We start from the raw sequence: 17,719 nt of genomic DNA on the forward strand, positions 1-17,719 counted from the left end.
CAAATTCAAACTCTGACATTCTCAGCACTCTGACACCTGGGTCTAATGTTCAAATCAACTCTTCCACAACTCCACACCCTCCCCTCATCCTCTTCTCATCCATGCCCCACTGATGTGGCAATAATTATTTCTCTCTCTCTCCTTCTGGACCATAAGCAATGGCAGGAGCTACAGAATATCCATAAAGTTTGGACACACAGACAATATTATTTTACTGTATAACAATATGAATATATATTCATATATATCTTTTTTACTATAAATAAAATAGCTGATAATTTATTATGGATGTTTCCCTACGTCACCAAACTTAACATCTGCAATCTGGATTCATTTTTGATACCTGATGCCTAGCACACTGCCGGATGATTAGTAGGATCTTTATTTCTTGAATAAGTGAATGAACTGGTTGGCTTATTGATATAAAGCTGACACTTGCCCTTCAAGGCAAAAGAGAAAGATTAAGGATGGAAGAAAATTAGAGAGTAGGCAGAATATATGAAGGTAAATGATTTGGAGATGCTTCAGGGCTTAGAGAGAGCAAAAGCTGGGCTGCAGTGAAAGTCTTTCCTCTGTATGCAACCTCAGGTAAGTCATCCAATTTTTCTTTTCAAATCAGGGACTTAGATAAAGGTTTCCTTCAATGAAAGCTCTATCATTCTAAATAACTGCTAAATAGAAGTGATTGCTTATAACTTTGGGGGAAAAGCAGGAGCCAGGAGGCAGTTATTAATAATTAAAGGGAGAAAATAATAATATAAGCTATGGTATAATATAACGCAACTAGCTATATTTATATGAAACTTTACAGTTTCAAAAGCACTTCCACATCAGTTCATATGAACCTCATAGGAGGCCTAGAGGAAAGGCATGCCTGACCTTTTACAGATGAGAATGAAGAATTAAAGTGGTTTGTTGACTTGTCCAAAGTCACATGGGTAGCCGATGGAGGAAGTGAGACCAAACCCTGTTCCTCCCACTCAGTACACTTCCTACTGCATGTGGGGGCTACAGGGAATATTAGTACTGGACACCAGTATTCATAAAAAGGAAGAAAATGAGAAAAATATAACAACTTGAGAGTTTTAATTGACAGTAAATGCAGTGATTTTCCTTAACAATTAGAAAGGTGAAAGGCAAAGAGGGATATTAATAAAGAAGAGTTTACCCAAGAAACATGCAATTAATTGGATATGTTCTTTGCTTTATTCCACTGTTATAAGAAAGAAGCGAACAAAAAGAAAAATTATTTATGAAGAATTTAGTAACAACCAAACACTTTCAAGGTTGTTGGTCCTTGGAAACTGAATAGTCTACTATCTTGTTTCATTTACACTGATAGGGCTAGGCAATGAGAAATGATGTGAAGCCCTGCAAGCTCTTAAATCATCAAACCTCTTACTAAGGCAGAAAAAGGGACTGAAACAACCCTCCTCACTTAATTCAATTAAACAAATATTTATTGAGTGTCGGCTGTGTGCAAGGCACTGTTCTAATTGCTGGAGATACATCAGTGAACACAACAAAACAAAGAACCCACACTCCAAAAATTTACCTTCCATCAGGGGATATATTCTATTGGGGCAGAATATTCTAGTAGGAGAAGGCATACACGTAACGAGAAATTTGATTAACTACAATGCTACATTCAGCAATTATTCAGGCTAGTTAATGCATAGTTCTAAAAATCACTGAATGTAAGAAATGAATAGATAAATATCTTTAGTATCATTTCCTAAATATGTACATTTTAAAAGCCATTTTTTGCCTGTTTCAGGAGCATAGAGTATTGCCTTGAGACATGTATAAATGACTCTGAAGGAAATAATTCATAAACCATCACAGTGCACTAGCATAAAATGTATATATTATCAGAAGGGGCTTCCAGAGGTTCTACCCAAATTGTGGTACATGGACCAGCAGTATCAATACCACCTGAGAGCCTAGTAGAAATGCGGACCCTCAGGTCCATCCCAGGACTCCTGAATCAGAATCTGCAATTTATCGAGTTTGCAGGTGATCTGCATGCACACTAACGTTTGAGAAGCACTGCTCTAGTGCATGCTTCTGCATCTAGGAGAGCCTAAAAATAATCTTCTGAAAAGGAGAATATAAGCACTTCAAAAAGTAATCATTCACTCAATATTGTTTTTTATTTTTAAGAAGTCGCTTCTTTTCAAGTAAAATTTTACTTTTAAAATGACAGATCAAGGATATTACATACTAAGCTTTCCTTTGGCATGTACCAACATAGAAGAAAAAATGAAATTTGCCTTTTCACGGTTTCAAATCTACCATAGCTAACCAAAAACAAAGGGTAGTTCATGCTTCACATATATTAATGCGTAGGGCCTCCCTCTACACTGTGATTAAATGACCATCTTCCCTAACAGGTATAAGAGACATAGGGTCTTTTGGATGTTTCATCCTACATCAAGCTTAGTTTCCCAAGGAATTATGGTCTGGCAGGCACATGATGAGAACACCAGGAAAAGTTAGGAAGTGGGTAGAAAGCAGGCTGCCTATGCATTTGTCACCGAACAGTCACTTTATAAACAGATTTATCTTTTCCTAAGAATAAGAAGAGGGGAGAACAGGAAAGGAGGCTGTTGAAAATTCACAGAGGCACAGCAGCCCTACTCAGCGCTGACCTCGGAAAAGAGAGAGCATGTTTCACCCACAGTACACACCCTGCCAAAATGGGGCAAGATACCCCAGCACGGCCACTGAGCAGACCCAGAACAGACCAAAAAAAGGAAAAGACAGCAGTGAGCAGAGAATCCGTGAGCCAGAGGAAGGCCTTTTTCACTAAGTTGAAGGAGTATGATTCTCCTCTGGTCCATGATCAACGCTCAAAGATTCTTCTGTCACACTAAACATACAAGAAATTTTTCTTCCATCTTTCGCATATTCAGCTATGAGTGTAACATAACCTCCCGACCTTCTACATTTAAGAAAACCTCTCAGCCTCTATTACTGTCTGTTTCATAACATACAGAAACTTCAGTAGGGATCTGTATCTACATTAGAGGCACTTTCATTTATACATGTGTGTATTAATATCCTCATTCCTCTTAAAATGGAGTTGAGGGGTTTTGCAATTATAGAAAGTAAAGAATAATGCTGTTGAGGTAAGGTGGAAGACGCTAATATCCACGGAGATAAACTAAACATTTTCTGTGCTTGAGCATCAAATTTAGGTTTGAGCTTCCTGGCAGGCAAAGCGAAAAAGGGAAAACGCAATACTCTCATTACCATTTAAGATGAAACATGCCAGTTCTTCAAGAGAGAAATTATTTCATCATATTTAAAGTCTAAAAAGAATTGTTAACAACGGACTTTATACAAGGGGCATTGAACAACATAATAATCAATATCTTCAACAACAAAAAATGTGAAAATTATAAAGCATTATTTACATTTCCAATTCTTGTTCTGACCTTTAAGAAATGAAAAGGGACAGTATTAAAATGCAATTTAGAAAATGCAATTCTTTAGGAAGAGTAAATAGAGTTAGGTATTTGGTATTCTGGAAAACTAATTTATGCAAAGTGGTTGATAGTGATCTCTTAGACAATATTTTTAAGTTACAGTTCCCTCATCTGGCCTTGTGACAGGAGCTGGATAAAGGATAATTCTAGGCTATGATCTCTGGTGATCACCTGGTATCCTATGTAATTAACTAGAGAAATATTCTGGTGTTTTGGACATTGGGCTAGCAGGTGGCCAAGTTAATGAACTGCTATGAAAGCTGAGACTCCTTCCTTGTATCTGGGGCTTATACACTACTGGAAAGAATATCAAAACAGTATAAACTGACACTACTAGAAATTCGTAGTTTCTAGTAACAATTGGGTCCTCTAAAAATTTGCTCTACTTGTGTTTGACCTACTCCCTATCCCTTTCCATCTGCCTCATTGAATAATTGAGAAAACAAAGGTTGCCCCTTCTTTTCTCTCCTTCCCCAAACTTAACAGTACCATCACCCAGGGGAAAGACTTCTCCCATTCGTGTGGCCCAGCCATGATTTCTTCTTGCCTCCTCAGCAACTTTGCTTCATCAATTATCTTCAAACTTTCCTTTTCTACCATTCTTTTCCATCATCCTTTAAAGCTGCTTAAGTCTTCTGCATCCCAGGGAATGTTTTCACTTGGAAGTGCATTTCTGTCTAGATACCATCCTATCTCTCAATTTCCCTTCTCAGTCTCTGGGAACAATGGTGTATACCTGCAGCCTCCACTTCCTCCTGGCCTCTGCCCTTCCGATGGGTTTAGAAATTAAGGGATTCTTGAAGGGCAGAAGCTAAGAGGAATTAGAGGTTACTGGTATGGAGCACTGTTTCAGTAACCCTCCCTTCCCTGTCAGCTCAGTGATATTTGTCACTGTTTTCTTCTTGAAACTTTCTCCTCCCTTGGCTTCTGTGATGTCTGGTTCTCTCCTGGTTCTTCCTCTTTCTCCTCCTAGTTTTCTAACTGTTCCTTCTCCATCCCTTTTCTGGATCCTCTTCCTCATTTTAACCTTCCTCAAAGTTCTGCCCTTAGCTCTCTTCTCTTTTCACTCATATTCTCTCCCTTGGCAATTTCATCTACTCCTGTGGTATTAGCCACAGCCATTTTCTGACAAATCTCAAATCTACCTCCCTTTTCAGATATTTGGCCTATGAGATGACTCAACTTTATTGTCCCATAGATACCTCATACTGAACCAGTCTAAAACTCATGTTTTCCCAATCTGTGCTTCCTCTTTTTATTCCCTATTTAGTTGTATAAAATGGAAACATGGGAGTCATTCTAGACATTCTCCTTGATCCTCAGAGCCAATCAGTCACTAAATCCTAATTTCCCTACTAAATGGCTGTCAAATCCATTCTTTCCTGTCCATTCCCTTTGACACTTCCTTTAGTAAAGCTCTTATCATATCTTGAATAAGTTGATTAAACTGCTTTTTCTCCATCACTCCCCCAACTACCAATGGCCTGTCAACTTGTGTGCTAACTTTTAAACTGACACCTTTTCTTAATCTGTCCTCACCAAAGTTTTCAGGATGTCCTTTCCAATATATAAATCTGATCATGTTTCCTCCCTGTTTAAAATCCTTCACTGGCTTACCAAACTTACAAAATAGAATCTAAATTCCTTGGCTTGTCAAGTCTGTCCATTCATGACCTCAACCTTTCCTGCATTTTCAGTTTGATCCTTCCCCACTCCTTTCCCTGAACATATATTCCAGAATTAGAGATATATTTAGAGTTTCCTGAACATACTTAGTTTTTTCATCAATATTTTTACAATTCTCGGTGTCCTCCTCTGATTCCTCTAACGAAGTGAACTTCAAATGTCACCTCCTTTGGAAGCTTCTATGTGGTTTTCCTCACTTCTTTCCCTAGCCCAGAGAAAGCTGGTCACACCTCTGTCTGTCACCTCTCTAATTCATACCTACTCCTATGGTTGCAGTTATCAAACTGAATGGTAATCACCATATGGTGAGCTTCCTGATAGAGGGATTATCTATAGTTCATCTATCTCTGGTCATCAATGACTATAGCAGAGGGCCTGGCCCAGAGATGATGCTCACTAACATTTACTTAATTAAAATAGAGATTTGGAAATGTCTTTTTTCCCAACAGTGTAATACCTGTTGACCAAAAAGTGAAAATATACATTGTATATTTATTTATCCAGGAAAAGGTGATATTATTTGTTTATTGTAATTTGTTTCTACTGTTTCTATATCCTCGAATCACCTGTTAAATTCTATTGTAAACAGTTTCTCCTCTTGAACATACTGTCCACAATTTGTCTACTGATATTTTTTGTTCTATCCTTTATAATGTACAAATTATATAATATGTTAGAGTACCAAAAAGAACAGAGGAAACTGCCTCAGTGTATCCAGCAATAATTGCAGAATAAGCTATACAACCAAAGAGCTTTCACTTAGAGCTACTTGCTATGGATGCAATTGTTATGAAGGAAGAGAATAAGAAGACGAATGTGCTGCTCAGAGTTAGCAAATTAGCAAGATATACCCCTTCTCTCTTTATTTGCACAACCTCACCCCAAGACATTCCTGTATTTACTTCATACAGGCTCTCCTGCACTAAGGACATCTTCTTATTTAAGGTTACAATGGCCTGGTAAGAATAATGAGATCTGACATTTACTGAGCTCTATACACAGAACTGTCTCATTTCATCTGCACAATAACCTTAAGGGATTGTTTTTGGACATTTTTACCCTGATGGCTCTCTAAACATGGTTGATTCCATGAAACTTTGGGTCAGTCCTATCCCTGACCCCTGGAATCCACCCCTGCCCATCCTTTTTTAATTTTCGCATCCTTATTCACTATTCAGCACCCCTGGTTACTTGTTATAGAGATGGTACCACAGAGCTGTCTGAGTGAATGTGGTCTCCCACTCTTGACCACAGACCTCACAGGGATAGAATGTTTCCTTCTTTCTTTTCTTTAAAAAAAAAAAAAAAAAAAGTCTTCCTTTGCGGTCTTTATTTTTCTGCACTGAAGGAGCTGGGGGGGAAATGACATATTTATAATCTCCTCAACTAAAGTTTCAAGTGGAGTAGACACTTTAAGCTGGAAATTCATTTTTTCTGAGAAAGGACCTTTATTTCAAGTTGGTAACAAGCACAAATATAGAGGTAGAGTTGCTCAGATCCAGGGGAGAATCAGATCAAATGAGAAAATGCTTGACACAGACTTTCCAGGGGAATGTGGAGAGCAGGTGAGTTGGAAGCAAGAGAAGTTAAGTAGGCTTGTATTGTTCAAGAGCTTTTTGGTGTTTAAGAGAACAGAGCTATGAGTTCTTGGTGAGTTCAAGGTGCCAGACTGTGGACAGAGTGGGTGGGCTGCTGAAGTGAAGGTGAAGGACACAGAGTTGAGATCAACAACCTATGAGGGCAGGTATCAATGGGTCACACACATGAATGCTGGAATCACCCAAGAGTATTGAAAGGAAGACTCTCAGCAGTGAGAATGAGTTTTCAGTGACAGAAGAGTCTCCTGCAAGCTGCTAAATGACTGCAGCAATGTTGGGAAGAACATAGCTGGGCCAGATGATATAAACCTACCTCACAGGAGAGAGGAATGCATGTGGGTGGCCCATGTGATTTAAAAATAAACAATCAATAGATCCTTGGGTTAGGAAAGTATCTAACACAAATTTGAATAAGTCCTGGCTTTGTTACTAATGAATGTTATGGTCTTAGGCAGGTCATTTTATTTCCCCGGGCCTTTGTTTTCTCATTTGCAACATGAGAAAGGTTCCTAAAACCTATAGCACAAGCTGAACTTTTATCTTAACCATGAATTGCATTTTTATTTTATGTTACTAAGTTTTAGATTCAAAAGTCTTCACCTTATTAACTGATTTCATGTACGTGTTCAACTTTCATCAGCTAAGAAGGGCTAACTGATGGCAGTTTAACAAAAGCAAATGAAAGCTAGTTATACATACTGTTTCCTTGTTCTCTGAAACACTGCTGTGAGTAAATAACATGGTAGTGATTATCATTCCCATTTTATAAATAAAACTGAGATGAATGTATATTATTTCCCATAGTCCTTTATGTATTTATTCTTTTAAGTGATTAAATGTACTTTCTGTAACCCGTAAGCCTTTAACTACCTATATATTTCTATGTCTCTTCCAACAGACTATAGTACCGTTGAGGACAATAATAATAACAGTAATGAAATAATAATAATAATTTTTATTATTATTCTTTTAATTTATGTGTTCCTAGTGCCAAGACCAATGCCTGACACATAGCAGATGCATGAATTTATCAATGAATAAAAGGTCATGTCTTCATTAGAAAGCAAAATAAGTTACTTGGCAAAAAAAGAAATGCTCCCCAAAATCTTCTTGTCCTTCAATTGCCAATTAAGGCTTTTATCTGAATCATTTAGATAATTGCCTTGAATCTTCAATTTGTTGGCCATGAAGTAACTAAAATAGATGATCCTAAATTCGATAAATGATCGTTTCTGATCACCAAGTTTCTGCTTAAGCCAATACTCTTCATAAAAACATTAATGCTGTATTTGGTACCACAATGCCTTAAGTTTAAGAAAGCAAAACTTCCCATGAGACTGAAGAAAACTAAAATTATAATTTTTCATGAAAATTAAAATTTAAAATGTAGACATTTATAGAAGACAATTAAGCATGAAAATTAGTAGAACTTGCACACATAAAGTACATAAATATTTCTATGTAAGTTTAAAATCTAATGATAGCTCTTTGATGGATAAGACAGCTACATCATTTTGACAAGACTTTATGCCTCAGCCTGACTCTGATTTTCAACTACAGCTTCTCTGAAAACTGACAACCTCTCCTACTGAGATGTTGCTTCCAAAATAATATCAGAACAGCATGCACTATGAGCCGATTTTTTCAGCGGCTGTGGGTGCTTACTAAACTATTGTGTCCTCAGCTATGGTTTCCCAGCCCTCTGTGGTCTCACTACCGGGCACGCTGAAAATATGGCTTCTGACAAATTTCTTTATGATGACACCACTCCAGCCACCTCCCAGAAAGTTATTAAAAATCCATAAACCCATCATTATATATTAGCTCCACAGATCACCAGGAGAAAAAATTGTAGTGTTTAAAGAGGAATGGCAACTGCCAAGCCACATGATAGAAATACAAAATAGAAGTTGCCATCACCATCTACCCTATGCAGGCCAGCTACTTGTAAAATTTGTTCCAAAGCAAATGAAGTCACAGGGTGATTGATGGTATGGCAGAAGAATCAAGAAGAGTTCAAGATTTCTCAAAATAATAAAGGTGTCTCGTTTTTTTCATCTTTGTATTTCACCTTAATCCTTTGTACATAGAACCTGTTAACTAAGTACTGATTAAATAACTTAGAAAATGGCTTAATAAGTCTAGTCAATATAGAAAAAATAACAAAGACAGAAACTCAAAAGTATGACAATCTGGGCCATTTTTGATAAGAGTGAGTGACTTTATGTTTTTCAACAGGCTTCAAGATTACCACTGTATCCCAGCATATGTAACAGTTGACATTCACAATGATTACTTCGTATATTCAAGAAAAGTTCCTATTAAATTCAGCACTCTCTTTAAAAGATGCCAGGGAACTATATAATATAATTTGCAAAGACCACCTTGTAACATGTTTAAAGTGTAAAAGGTTGGAGTTTAAAGAAGTCAACTCTCAAGTACCCAGGTTAGTCAGTCAAGAGAATCAAGGTTCTCGGTAAACAAGGTAGGATGCGAACATTTTTTTTTAAATCACAAATAGGGTAACTTATGACTGTGCCTGGATTTATTCTGTCCAGACACCCACTCTTGCTAGTAATGTATGTGCTCTTAGCCAAAGTTCACATCAAGTTGAACATATTAAATCTAAGTCCATGTTGTTTAAACATAAAGATTCGTGATTTTAAAACCTACTTATTGCAGGCCTGTTAATTACAGCAAAATTCTCCTGGTCCTTCAGGATTGCAAAACTGAAGATATCTTTGACTCTTTGTCTCTAACTCTTTGGTACATTGAATTCTCCTATAAAGTATTCCTTTGAAGTACTTTTATTCTTCCTAATTATTTTAACAGCCTAGTACCTAGAATTCTACAAACATAAACTTTCATGGCTAGTTTTCTCCCTCCCCATCCAATGTATCTTCCCTATGCATTTCAGTAAGAATTCACTTTCTTTTAATTATCTTTGAATCATATCAAACTCTGCTTTGACATTTCTTTCTTAAAATCAAAACTCTTTGGCTCATGCTTCAAGATTCTCCATTATTTGTCCTTCAAATCGATAAACAGTCACGGAATCACAGAATATAAGAACCCACATTTGAGTTGCTATCTTTATTATTAGCTCCCAGCCCACACTCTCCACTTCAGCCAAGAAGACCTGCTTATTTTATTCCCCATGGGGACATTCTTACTACTGCTTTTATCTTTTACAAATGCCATATTAAAAAACTAATCAAAATTCCCTTTTCTCCAGCTTTTTTCTAGCTAATTACACTCACCAATATTTTCTTTCAGTGTTCCCTAAACACATATAAACTCATGTTTCTAAATGTCTATACTGTAATGATTTGTTTTTACTCATTTTACATGTGTTCAAACTGTAATCCCTTTAGAGTGTAAAGAACTTAGTAACTGAGACCAAGTCTTCAAATTTCTTATAAACAGTTTTTGGGATAGTAAATTTTTTACTAGAGTTGTAAACGTGCTGTGATAATTTTTCTACTTTTATGCTATTTATTTATTTATCTATAAAGTGGTATAGTATGTAATGAAAAAACTTACTGTCAAGGAAATTCATAACAGGCTGAGTGACCACCCAGATTAGTAGTTTTCTGGTAATGGGCTATGGGAATTTACACTTGACTCTCTCTTACTCAGTTTTATCATATATAGTCAAATCTTGAGGACACAAAGCTGGGATGCTAAGATGAATTAAGTAATCAAAGTCCCACAACTTACTGATAAGGCAGATTTAAGCTAAAAATTCTACATTTAAAAGGAAACAAAAAACAAAGTCTTCCTCTTAGAATAATAATAATAACAACAATATTAAAAATTACCCAAGCATAAAAGAAAGGAGATGTAGCCTAGTATCAGCTCATATTTTTAAAAAGACTTTTGGATAATAACTTATCTAAGATCTACTTGAGTTATCTATGATTATAAGGGAACTAAAACTTAGAATATATGGGTGAAGGAACTGGTGAGGTACAGCATAAAAGAGAGAGAGTTCATTGATAATAAATATCACATGGAAGAGAAATTTGAAGTGTTTGGATGATTCCCAGTAGTAGATAGAAACTTCAGGGAGTCAGGTCATTAAACAGAAAAACTGACTAATAGGTGAAATTCTGCCTCTGAATTTAAGTTGTATATTCTCCAACTCTCATTAGAAATCCTAATCATAATTAGGAAACTTAGAGCATATGGGAACGACTTCTGGGCAAAGATGTAATAATGGTGTTTTAAGCATCTTTAACTGGTTGGCCTAAATAAACTTTCAAGACATTCTACTCCTTATATTGTGATCAAACAGAACATTTATTAAGGTGACTTACTGTGAAAATAGTTTGGAATCGAGATAAGAACAGTATAAAGAAATTTTCTGGTGCATATATAGAAAAACATGATATTTAGTAGAAATAAAATTCTTATATGTAATTGCATTAGCTAAAGTAATAGTTAACTGATGTTCTTATGATTTAGGAGGATTTTCCTCTGATGCCTTTAGACTTTTAGAGTGTTTTATATCAAATAGAGCAAAGCTTCTAAAAAGAAAAAGATCAGATTTTGAAAAGAAGCCAAAGAAGGCCAATCTCATGTAAAGTGTAAGCAAATGTCCAAAAAAAAAGGTGCACCACAATGAAAACATAACTGTAAACAAAAGCATACAGCAGCATCACTAAATCCCTTATCATATACTCCTCTGACACTATGAGACAAAATATTAAGGGAGAAAGGTGTAAAACAAATGAAAATGTATTCAATCCAAAAACTTAACTTTTTGAAGCTACAAGCTCACAGAATAATCTTTTTGGACTCATCCAAAGCTTTGATTTAATCAACTAGAATTATTTTTTAAGTATTGTTTTCTACAATTTTTTGAAATGATAAATTTGGTTTTTGATGGGGAATCTACATTTTATCAGAAGGATGGAATACAATGTCCTTGGCCGAGATATTCTTCACAGAAGTAGGCTATTTTTGTATTCTATGATTAGCATATTTAAAGACACATGCCAGGTGAGCAGCTTGCTCCAAAGTGCACTCGATTTTTCTTTGTGGATAAGGCTCTGTTGCTTCAGTACCCTCCCTTTGACAGATCCTAATTCAATATTCCTCTCAGGAAATAATCCTGAAAAATTTTCTGGAGAGCCTGTTGCTGGTAACTTCATGTGAACTGATCCTCTTTTTATGTCAGGTAAACTGACAGTTATGACAAGAGGACAAGTGTGGCACAAATGACGTGGTAGAAGATTGAAAAGTATGTAAAAGAATATAACAAGTGAATTCTAACTGATTAAAACAAAACCAGAAAACACCTCCAAGCTTAACTTCAATATAAAGTAAAATAATAAAGGGATATAAAACTGTTGAAAGAATAGGATGCTCCATCGGTGGTTTTAAAGTCAAGCAATAGTAACCACAGAAATGAAGGTACGCTAATCTAGTCACCTATTACTTTTGATGTGAACTATACTAGGCTAACTTCTAATAAAAGAAACTGTGATGATCAACTGACTAGAGAATGGCTAATTCGGAAAGGAGAGGTGAAGGTCACTGGAGGTCCCAGAATTTCTAAACTCCAAATTGCTAATATCCAGACAATCTAGCTTCCTTCCTGAATAGTGCCCAGATGGCAGAGACAACACTGATATGTGGTCTTAGCTGCTTTTTGACAGGGAACTGTCACCAGTAGGTGACCCCATCAAGTCTGAAGACAGGAAAATTACTAGATGATGCAAGAAAGTGCCTGCAGGCCAGTACACTATGGGTCCCTGAGAAGCAGGAGGGCAGAACCTCAGAAAAAATAAATTTTCAGTTGGAGCTTATACAAAGGACACTGTTATATTTCTTTGCAGATAGAAGAAAATAAAAGCAATTTAGTTTCCACAGAATTATACCTAATAAGAGAGGAAACAAATTCTCTTTGAGAAGAAATAAGATATACATAAAAGGCAAGGTGAATGGCATCATTTCTTGGTAATAAAATAGACACCAAAGTTAGCTCTGATGCTGTTCTATGAACACAGTCTAGTCTGTAATCAACTATTATAATGCTATCGGACATTATCCCTGCCACACAACCCAAGTCAGAAGGCAGAAGGGAACAAAGTAATCCAAACTAACACAAGGGTGGAATTTTAATATCAGCCCTTCCTCAACAAAATTTGTAAACACAAGTCCAATTAATTTTCTAAAAAGACAACTCTAGTTGTCAGAAAGCACTATTAGCAATTATTTTTAGCAAAAGGATGCAACTGGAAAACATATTGAAGGGGGGAGGGGGAATCTTTTCTCCACTCCTCTCCACCCCCAAAATAAAATGACATAATAAAATATAGAAAATAAAACTACCTTGTAAAAATGATGTATTACTTCTTCTTGAAGGAGGTATTTACACTTCTAATATCTATAATCAATTACCTAGCTCATTTGAGGGAGAACTATTAAATAATTAAATAAATCACATTCAATCTACTTTTTGCCATTCCCTTTTAGAGAGATCGCTCTAATGCTTATAATTAACACATTTTTAACTTGTGCTTTCAAGATGGCCCATTTAAGTACTGGAGGAAACTATACTAAACAAAAAAATGTAGGAAATTAACATTAACCATAAAAATGTAAGGAGTTAAAATCTGAACTTAAATCTGTGTCTTAAAAGAGTAATATGTAATTTTGTTGAAAAAGAGGTAGGCAGTTCACTATGAAAAATCAAGATTCAGAAATAGGAGTCAGTTTTTAGAACTCACAAAACTGCAACAGGAAGGTTTTTTGTTTTGTTTTTTTCCAAAATCAAAGTCTGAAATTTCTACACAATTTTTGTTTGTCCTAAAAACTCTGCTTCCTTTAAAGTTAAAGCATCAGTTTTCATTAACATAACCATATCACCATTTCAGTAAGAATGCTTCTTAATTTCTGTATCAGACTTCACACCAGCAACTGAATACTGTGTAACTGTTAAAAGAATGTGAAGTCATACCTATGGCCTTTTTGTTAATAATTTGATATTAAGAAATATAAATGCAGCAATACCTTTAAGATTCTCTTCCATATGCCAGCATATACACGTGAATTGTCCTGGACATTAATTCGTAACCTGGGTCTCAATCTCTCTATAAACCTGGGGGAGTTAAAAGTAGATGACTCAAAAGTTTCATTTTATCCAACAATCAGTATAGGGTAAGAGGAGAAGAGTAAAGAAAATCTATATATAATAAATTATTCGAGAATTCATGTCTGTAAGACTCTGTATAAATCAAAGTTTTTAACCTCAGGTAAAATCTATTTCACTTTTAAAAGCTATTTTAAACATGATATCTACTATCATTTTATTAGTAATTTATAATTTGTCTAACTTTAAATTCTAATAAGCAAAGTCATTGTGTTAGAAAACAAACAAACTAGAAACCAAAATTCAAATCCAAGAGGTCATCAGTGCTATTGCTCATAAGACAAGATAATTCTTGGGGAGATTGAGGGCATATGGACAATTTTAACATATTAAGTAGGAAAAAAATAATAAACTATTTAAATTATTTACTTTTCCTTTGTATCTAAGGAACCCCAGAATTTAAAACATAAGTTTCTGATATATTGAGGGAGATGACTGCATTAATCCAATATTTACAGGTAAGTTATGAATGTGTAAGAAGGGGGCACACCAGAACAAAGAAGCGCCTTCAGCTGTTCATGACAAGATAAAGCTTTCAAGTCCAGTTTAGAGGACAGCAGTTTGCTTTTTGTTTTTTGTTTTTCTAACTGCTCACAATGGATTAGTCTATTAAGCTTGGAAAATCATAGCCCATCACTTAAGGGTAGTATAACACCTTGGGCAAATAAACACAAACTCAGAATATCAGGGCAAACAAATATGTAAGTCCAAAAACTACAACTGGGCACTGTTCATGGAGAGTTTGGTGTCTTTTTGGTTCCTGCTACCCCCGGAAACACCATGGGACAGTTTTCCTACACTATAATTATAGGAGGATGAGGACACAAGGCAATGCCTGAATGGGCATGTACGGAGAAGGGTAAAGTCTCTTCCCACAGTGCTAGAAATAAACAGGAACAACACTATGATCCCAAGCGCACATCAAGCAATGCCCTGGCTTTCTGTGCACTTTTCTTCCCCAAATGCAATGCCTACCTTCCGTGTGGACTGCGGAGACATAGGTCCAATTGTAACGCTTGACTATGTCAAGCATCGCCCTTGCCTGCAAAGTGTCAGAAGGGACAACCCTCAGGAAGTATTTGTACAAAGTTTTGTCACTCAGGTCGATGCTTGTGGCGGAATATGCGATCTGGGGGATGTCGAAGAGCTGGAGCAGGTTCTGCACTTGAATGGCTACGGAGCTGGAGCCCGGGCCGATCACGCCGGCAATGGGCTTCTTAGTCCTGCCTGGGGGGAGGGTCTGGCCGTCAGGCAGGCACCGGTTGAGCCCGTCCTTCTCGTCTCGCATGGAAATCAGAGAGTCCCTGATGAACTCAATGCTCTGCTCCAGAGCCACAGAGGAGTGCCAGCAGGAATCTCGGATCTCACTGCCCAGGGTGATGTTGGGCAGAAGGACCGGGTCCGCGTTGATCTTATCCAACGTGTGGAACATGGCCTCCACCCTCTGGATGCCATACTGCTCCCTGATCTCCCCACACTTCCTCTCGGGGACCTTCTCGGCCGGAGGCTGGTGGTGGACTGAAAAGAGTGCCCCGATGATGACATCTCCGTCCATTCTGGCCACTGAGCGCTGAGACGAGGCTCCTGCCAGCAACAGTTTCCTGCCGGGGCCTCTGGGGAGAAGGGACATCTCCAAAAAGATAGCTGGGAAGAAAACCAAGAGGAGCCGGACCATTATGCTGAGGACGCCGTCCACAGCCGGCCAGCCGCGTTCCCACGCTGGTCCAGCCAGCAGGCTCTGCGCGCTCACAGTGCGGACCCGACGCCTGACGCCTGCTTCTCCCCCCTCGCCAATGCCGCTCGTCCGACGACTCGAGCTTCTGCACCCCCGCCTCCTTCCCCTCCTCCTCCTCCTCCTGGTCCTCCACGACCACCTTTACGCCCTGGCGGCGTCCCTAGGGGAATTCGAGTCCCCCTTCTTCACTGGTGCATCCAGGTAAACTGACCAATGGTACCATGGGAGTCGTGGTGGCTGTGGTGAGCTGGACGCTGCCGGCAAAACAGGAAGGAAATCAAAGCTCCGTTATTACAGGACCGGTGTCAAAACTCTGGGGTCAGTGCTGGTTAAGAGTTGCCCGGTCCATTTCATGATATGGGCTGGAAGGACACCATGATAACGGCTGGAGGGACAGCTTGGGCGGCAGCTCTGGTCAAGGTGTAAGGTGGTGCGTTCGGCCCCCAGTACCCTCCTCCGTCCCGGGAGGCGCAGAGCCTCGCCGACCCGTCCCCTCCTGCAGCTCCAAGTCTCTTCCAGGTCTCCAAATACCCTCACGATTACTGACTTGAGGGGGAGGAGGGAAGAGGGAGAAAAAGGAGCTACGTCTTTCGACCTTAGAGAACTTTCCGGATTTGAAAAGATCAACTTCTTTCCCCAGAAGAAATTTGGAAACTCTTTCATTATGAAGGCGGAAGCGCTACTTCAAAATAAACTCGAACCAGGGGTGCACATTTTACTTTAACTTTGAGGGGTTGAAGAGACCCTAACATACTACCCAAGTAGTAAATATAAATTTGCCAGCTTGAGGAAATCCATATTAGTTACTAAGGCAACGCCTGGTAAAGTCTCCGCATGTCGGATTTTGGTGCATCCCCCCTCCCTCCCCCCCGCCCAAGAAGTCAGCTTATTGTAGACGTTCAGGGGGAAAGGGTACAGATGAGATAACTTGTTTCCCGCGACCCAGGATGGAGGGAGGGAATGGAGGGGCCCCTGCACTTCCCTAAATCCAGACCTTTGGCTTTGCATAGTTGCTAGAAAGGGAACAGAGGGGAGCTTCCGGGTTGCTCTGGCGGCGGCAGTTCAGCCCTGCCGCCTTCAGAACCCTGGACAGTGCTCGGTCAAGCGGCTGAGGCATTCCTCCGCAGGGCCGTTTGCGGACGCTTTGACCAGCGAGTTGCAATTCTTTAACCCCCAGCCCCCAACCCCGCCAACCCCCGACTTCACTCTTTCAACCCCCCTCCCTGCGTTCTTTACACACACACACACACACACACACACACACCTCCTCGTTTCCCCAATACCCCTCCATCCTCATTCTCCGCCTTGCAGCTAGAGCTCCTCCAGGTATATTCAAACCCTACCACTTAGGGGGCAGAGGCGCCAAATCTCAGCCGCCTGCGGGGCTGAAGTTGGCGCTCTCTCTCGTCCCTCTCCGGCTCCCTTTTTCAAGGTGAGAGACGAGAAAGGAGCAAAGGGAGCGGGCGAGGAGCAAGAGCACGGGCGGTGAGGCAGGCAAAAGAGGAAAGACAACCCAGGCATCCATGCGTCCCGACGCTTCCCGGGGAAGCAGGACTAAAAGACATACATAATCGAGGACGCCTCTGGGACAAGGAGAAAAATCCCATAGATTGGGACTTGTGTCTGCCAGTGTGGGTGGGTTCCCCCGCCGGGAGGTGTCTGCTCACCTGGGTCTGCTTGGAGAATTTGGACTTGAGACGGACCTGAGTCCGGGTAGACAGCGCTGTGGTCCCCGGGCCAGAGTACCGCGGCCAAGCTCGGTTCGCAGACGCCTCAGCTCTAATCCAGACGGTGCAAGGATGCGATCTGGGCTGTACACTAGTGCCCTCTTTCTTCAGCACTATTTTACCGCAAGGAAAAAAAGAGGGAGGAGGGAGGGAAAAAAACAAACAAACAAACAAAAACAGGTCACCCAAGGCTTGTCTATTATCTCACGCATAAAAATCAGTCGTTTAATGGAGGGGGGAGGGGATAAAATCTAGGGATAAGTGGAGAATATTAATTCCTTTACTACTAGAGGGTTCTTAAAGAAGCTGCCAGCTATATGAAT

At 39.0% G+C, this 17,719-nt stretch overlaps 1 protein-coding gene across 3 annotated transcripts in view; it reads right to left on the reverse strand.

Moving 5' to 3' along the window:
- GRM1 (glutamate metabotropic receptor 1) overlaps positions 1-15,609 on the reverse strand; it is a 361,608-nt gene extending 345,999 nt beyond the window's left edge. For all 3 annotated transcript variants that reach the window (XM_059941898.1, XM_059941899.1, XM_059941900.1), the window contains exon 1: positions 14,910-15,609. In XM_059941898.1, the coding sequence (XP_059797881.1) occupies positions 14,910-15,609 (700 nt within the window). The remainder of the gene's footprint in view (positions 1-14,909) is intronic.
- Between the last annotated feature and the right edge of the window lie 2,110 nt (positions 15,610-17,719).

Source organism: Balaenoptera ricei, chromosome 12, assembly GCF_028023285.1.
Source record: "Balaenoptera ricei isolate mBalRic1 chromosome 12, mBalRic1.hap2, whole genome shotgun sequence".
Lineage (NCBI taxonomy): Eukaryota > Metazoa > Chordata > Mammalia > Artiodactyla > Balaenopteridae > Balaenoptera > Balaenoptera ricei.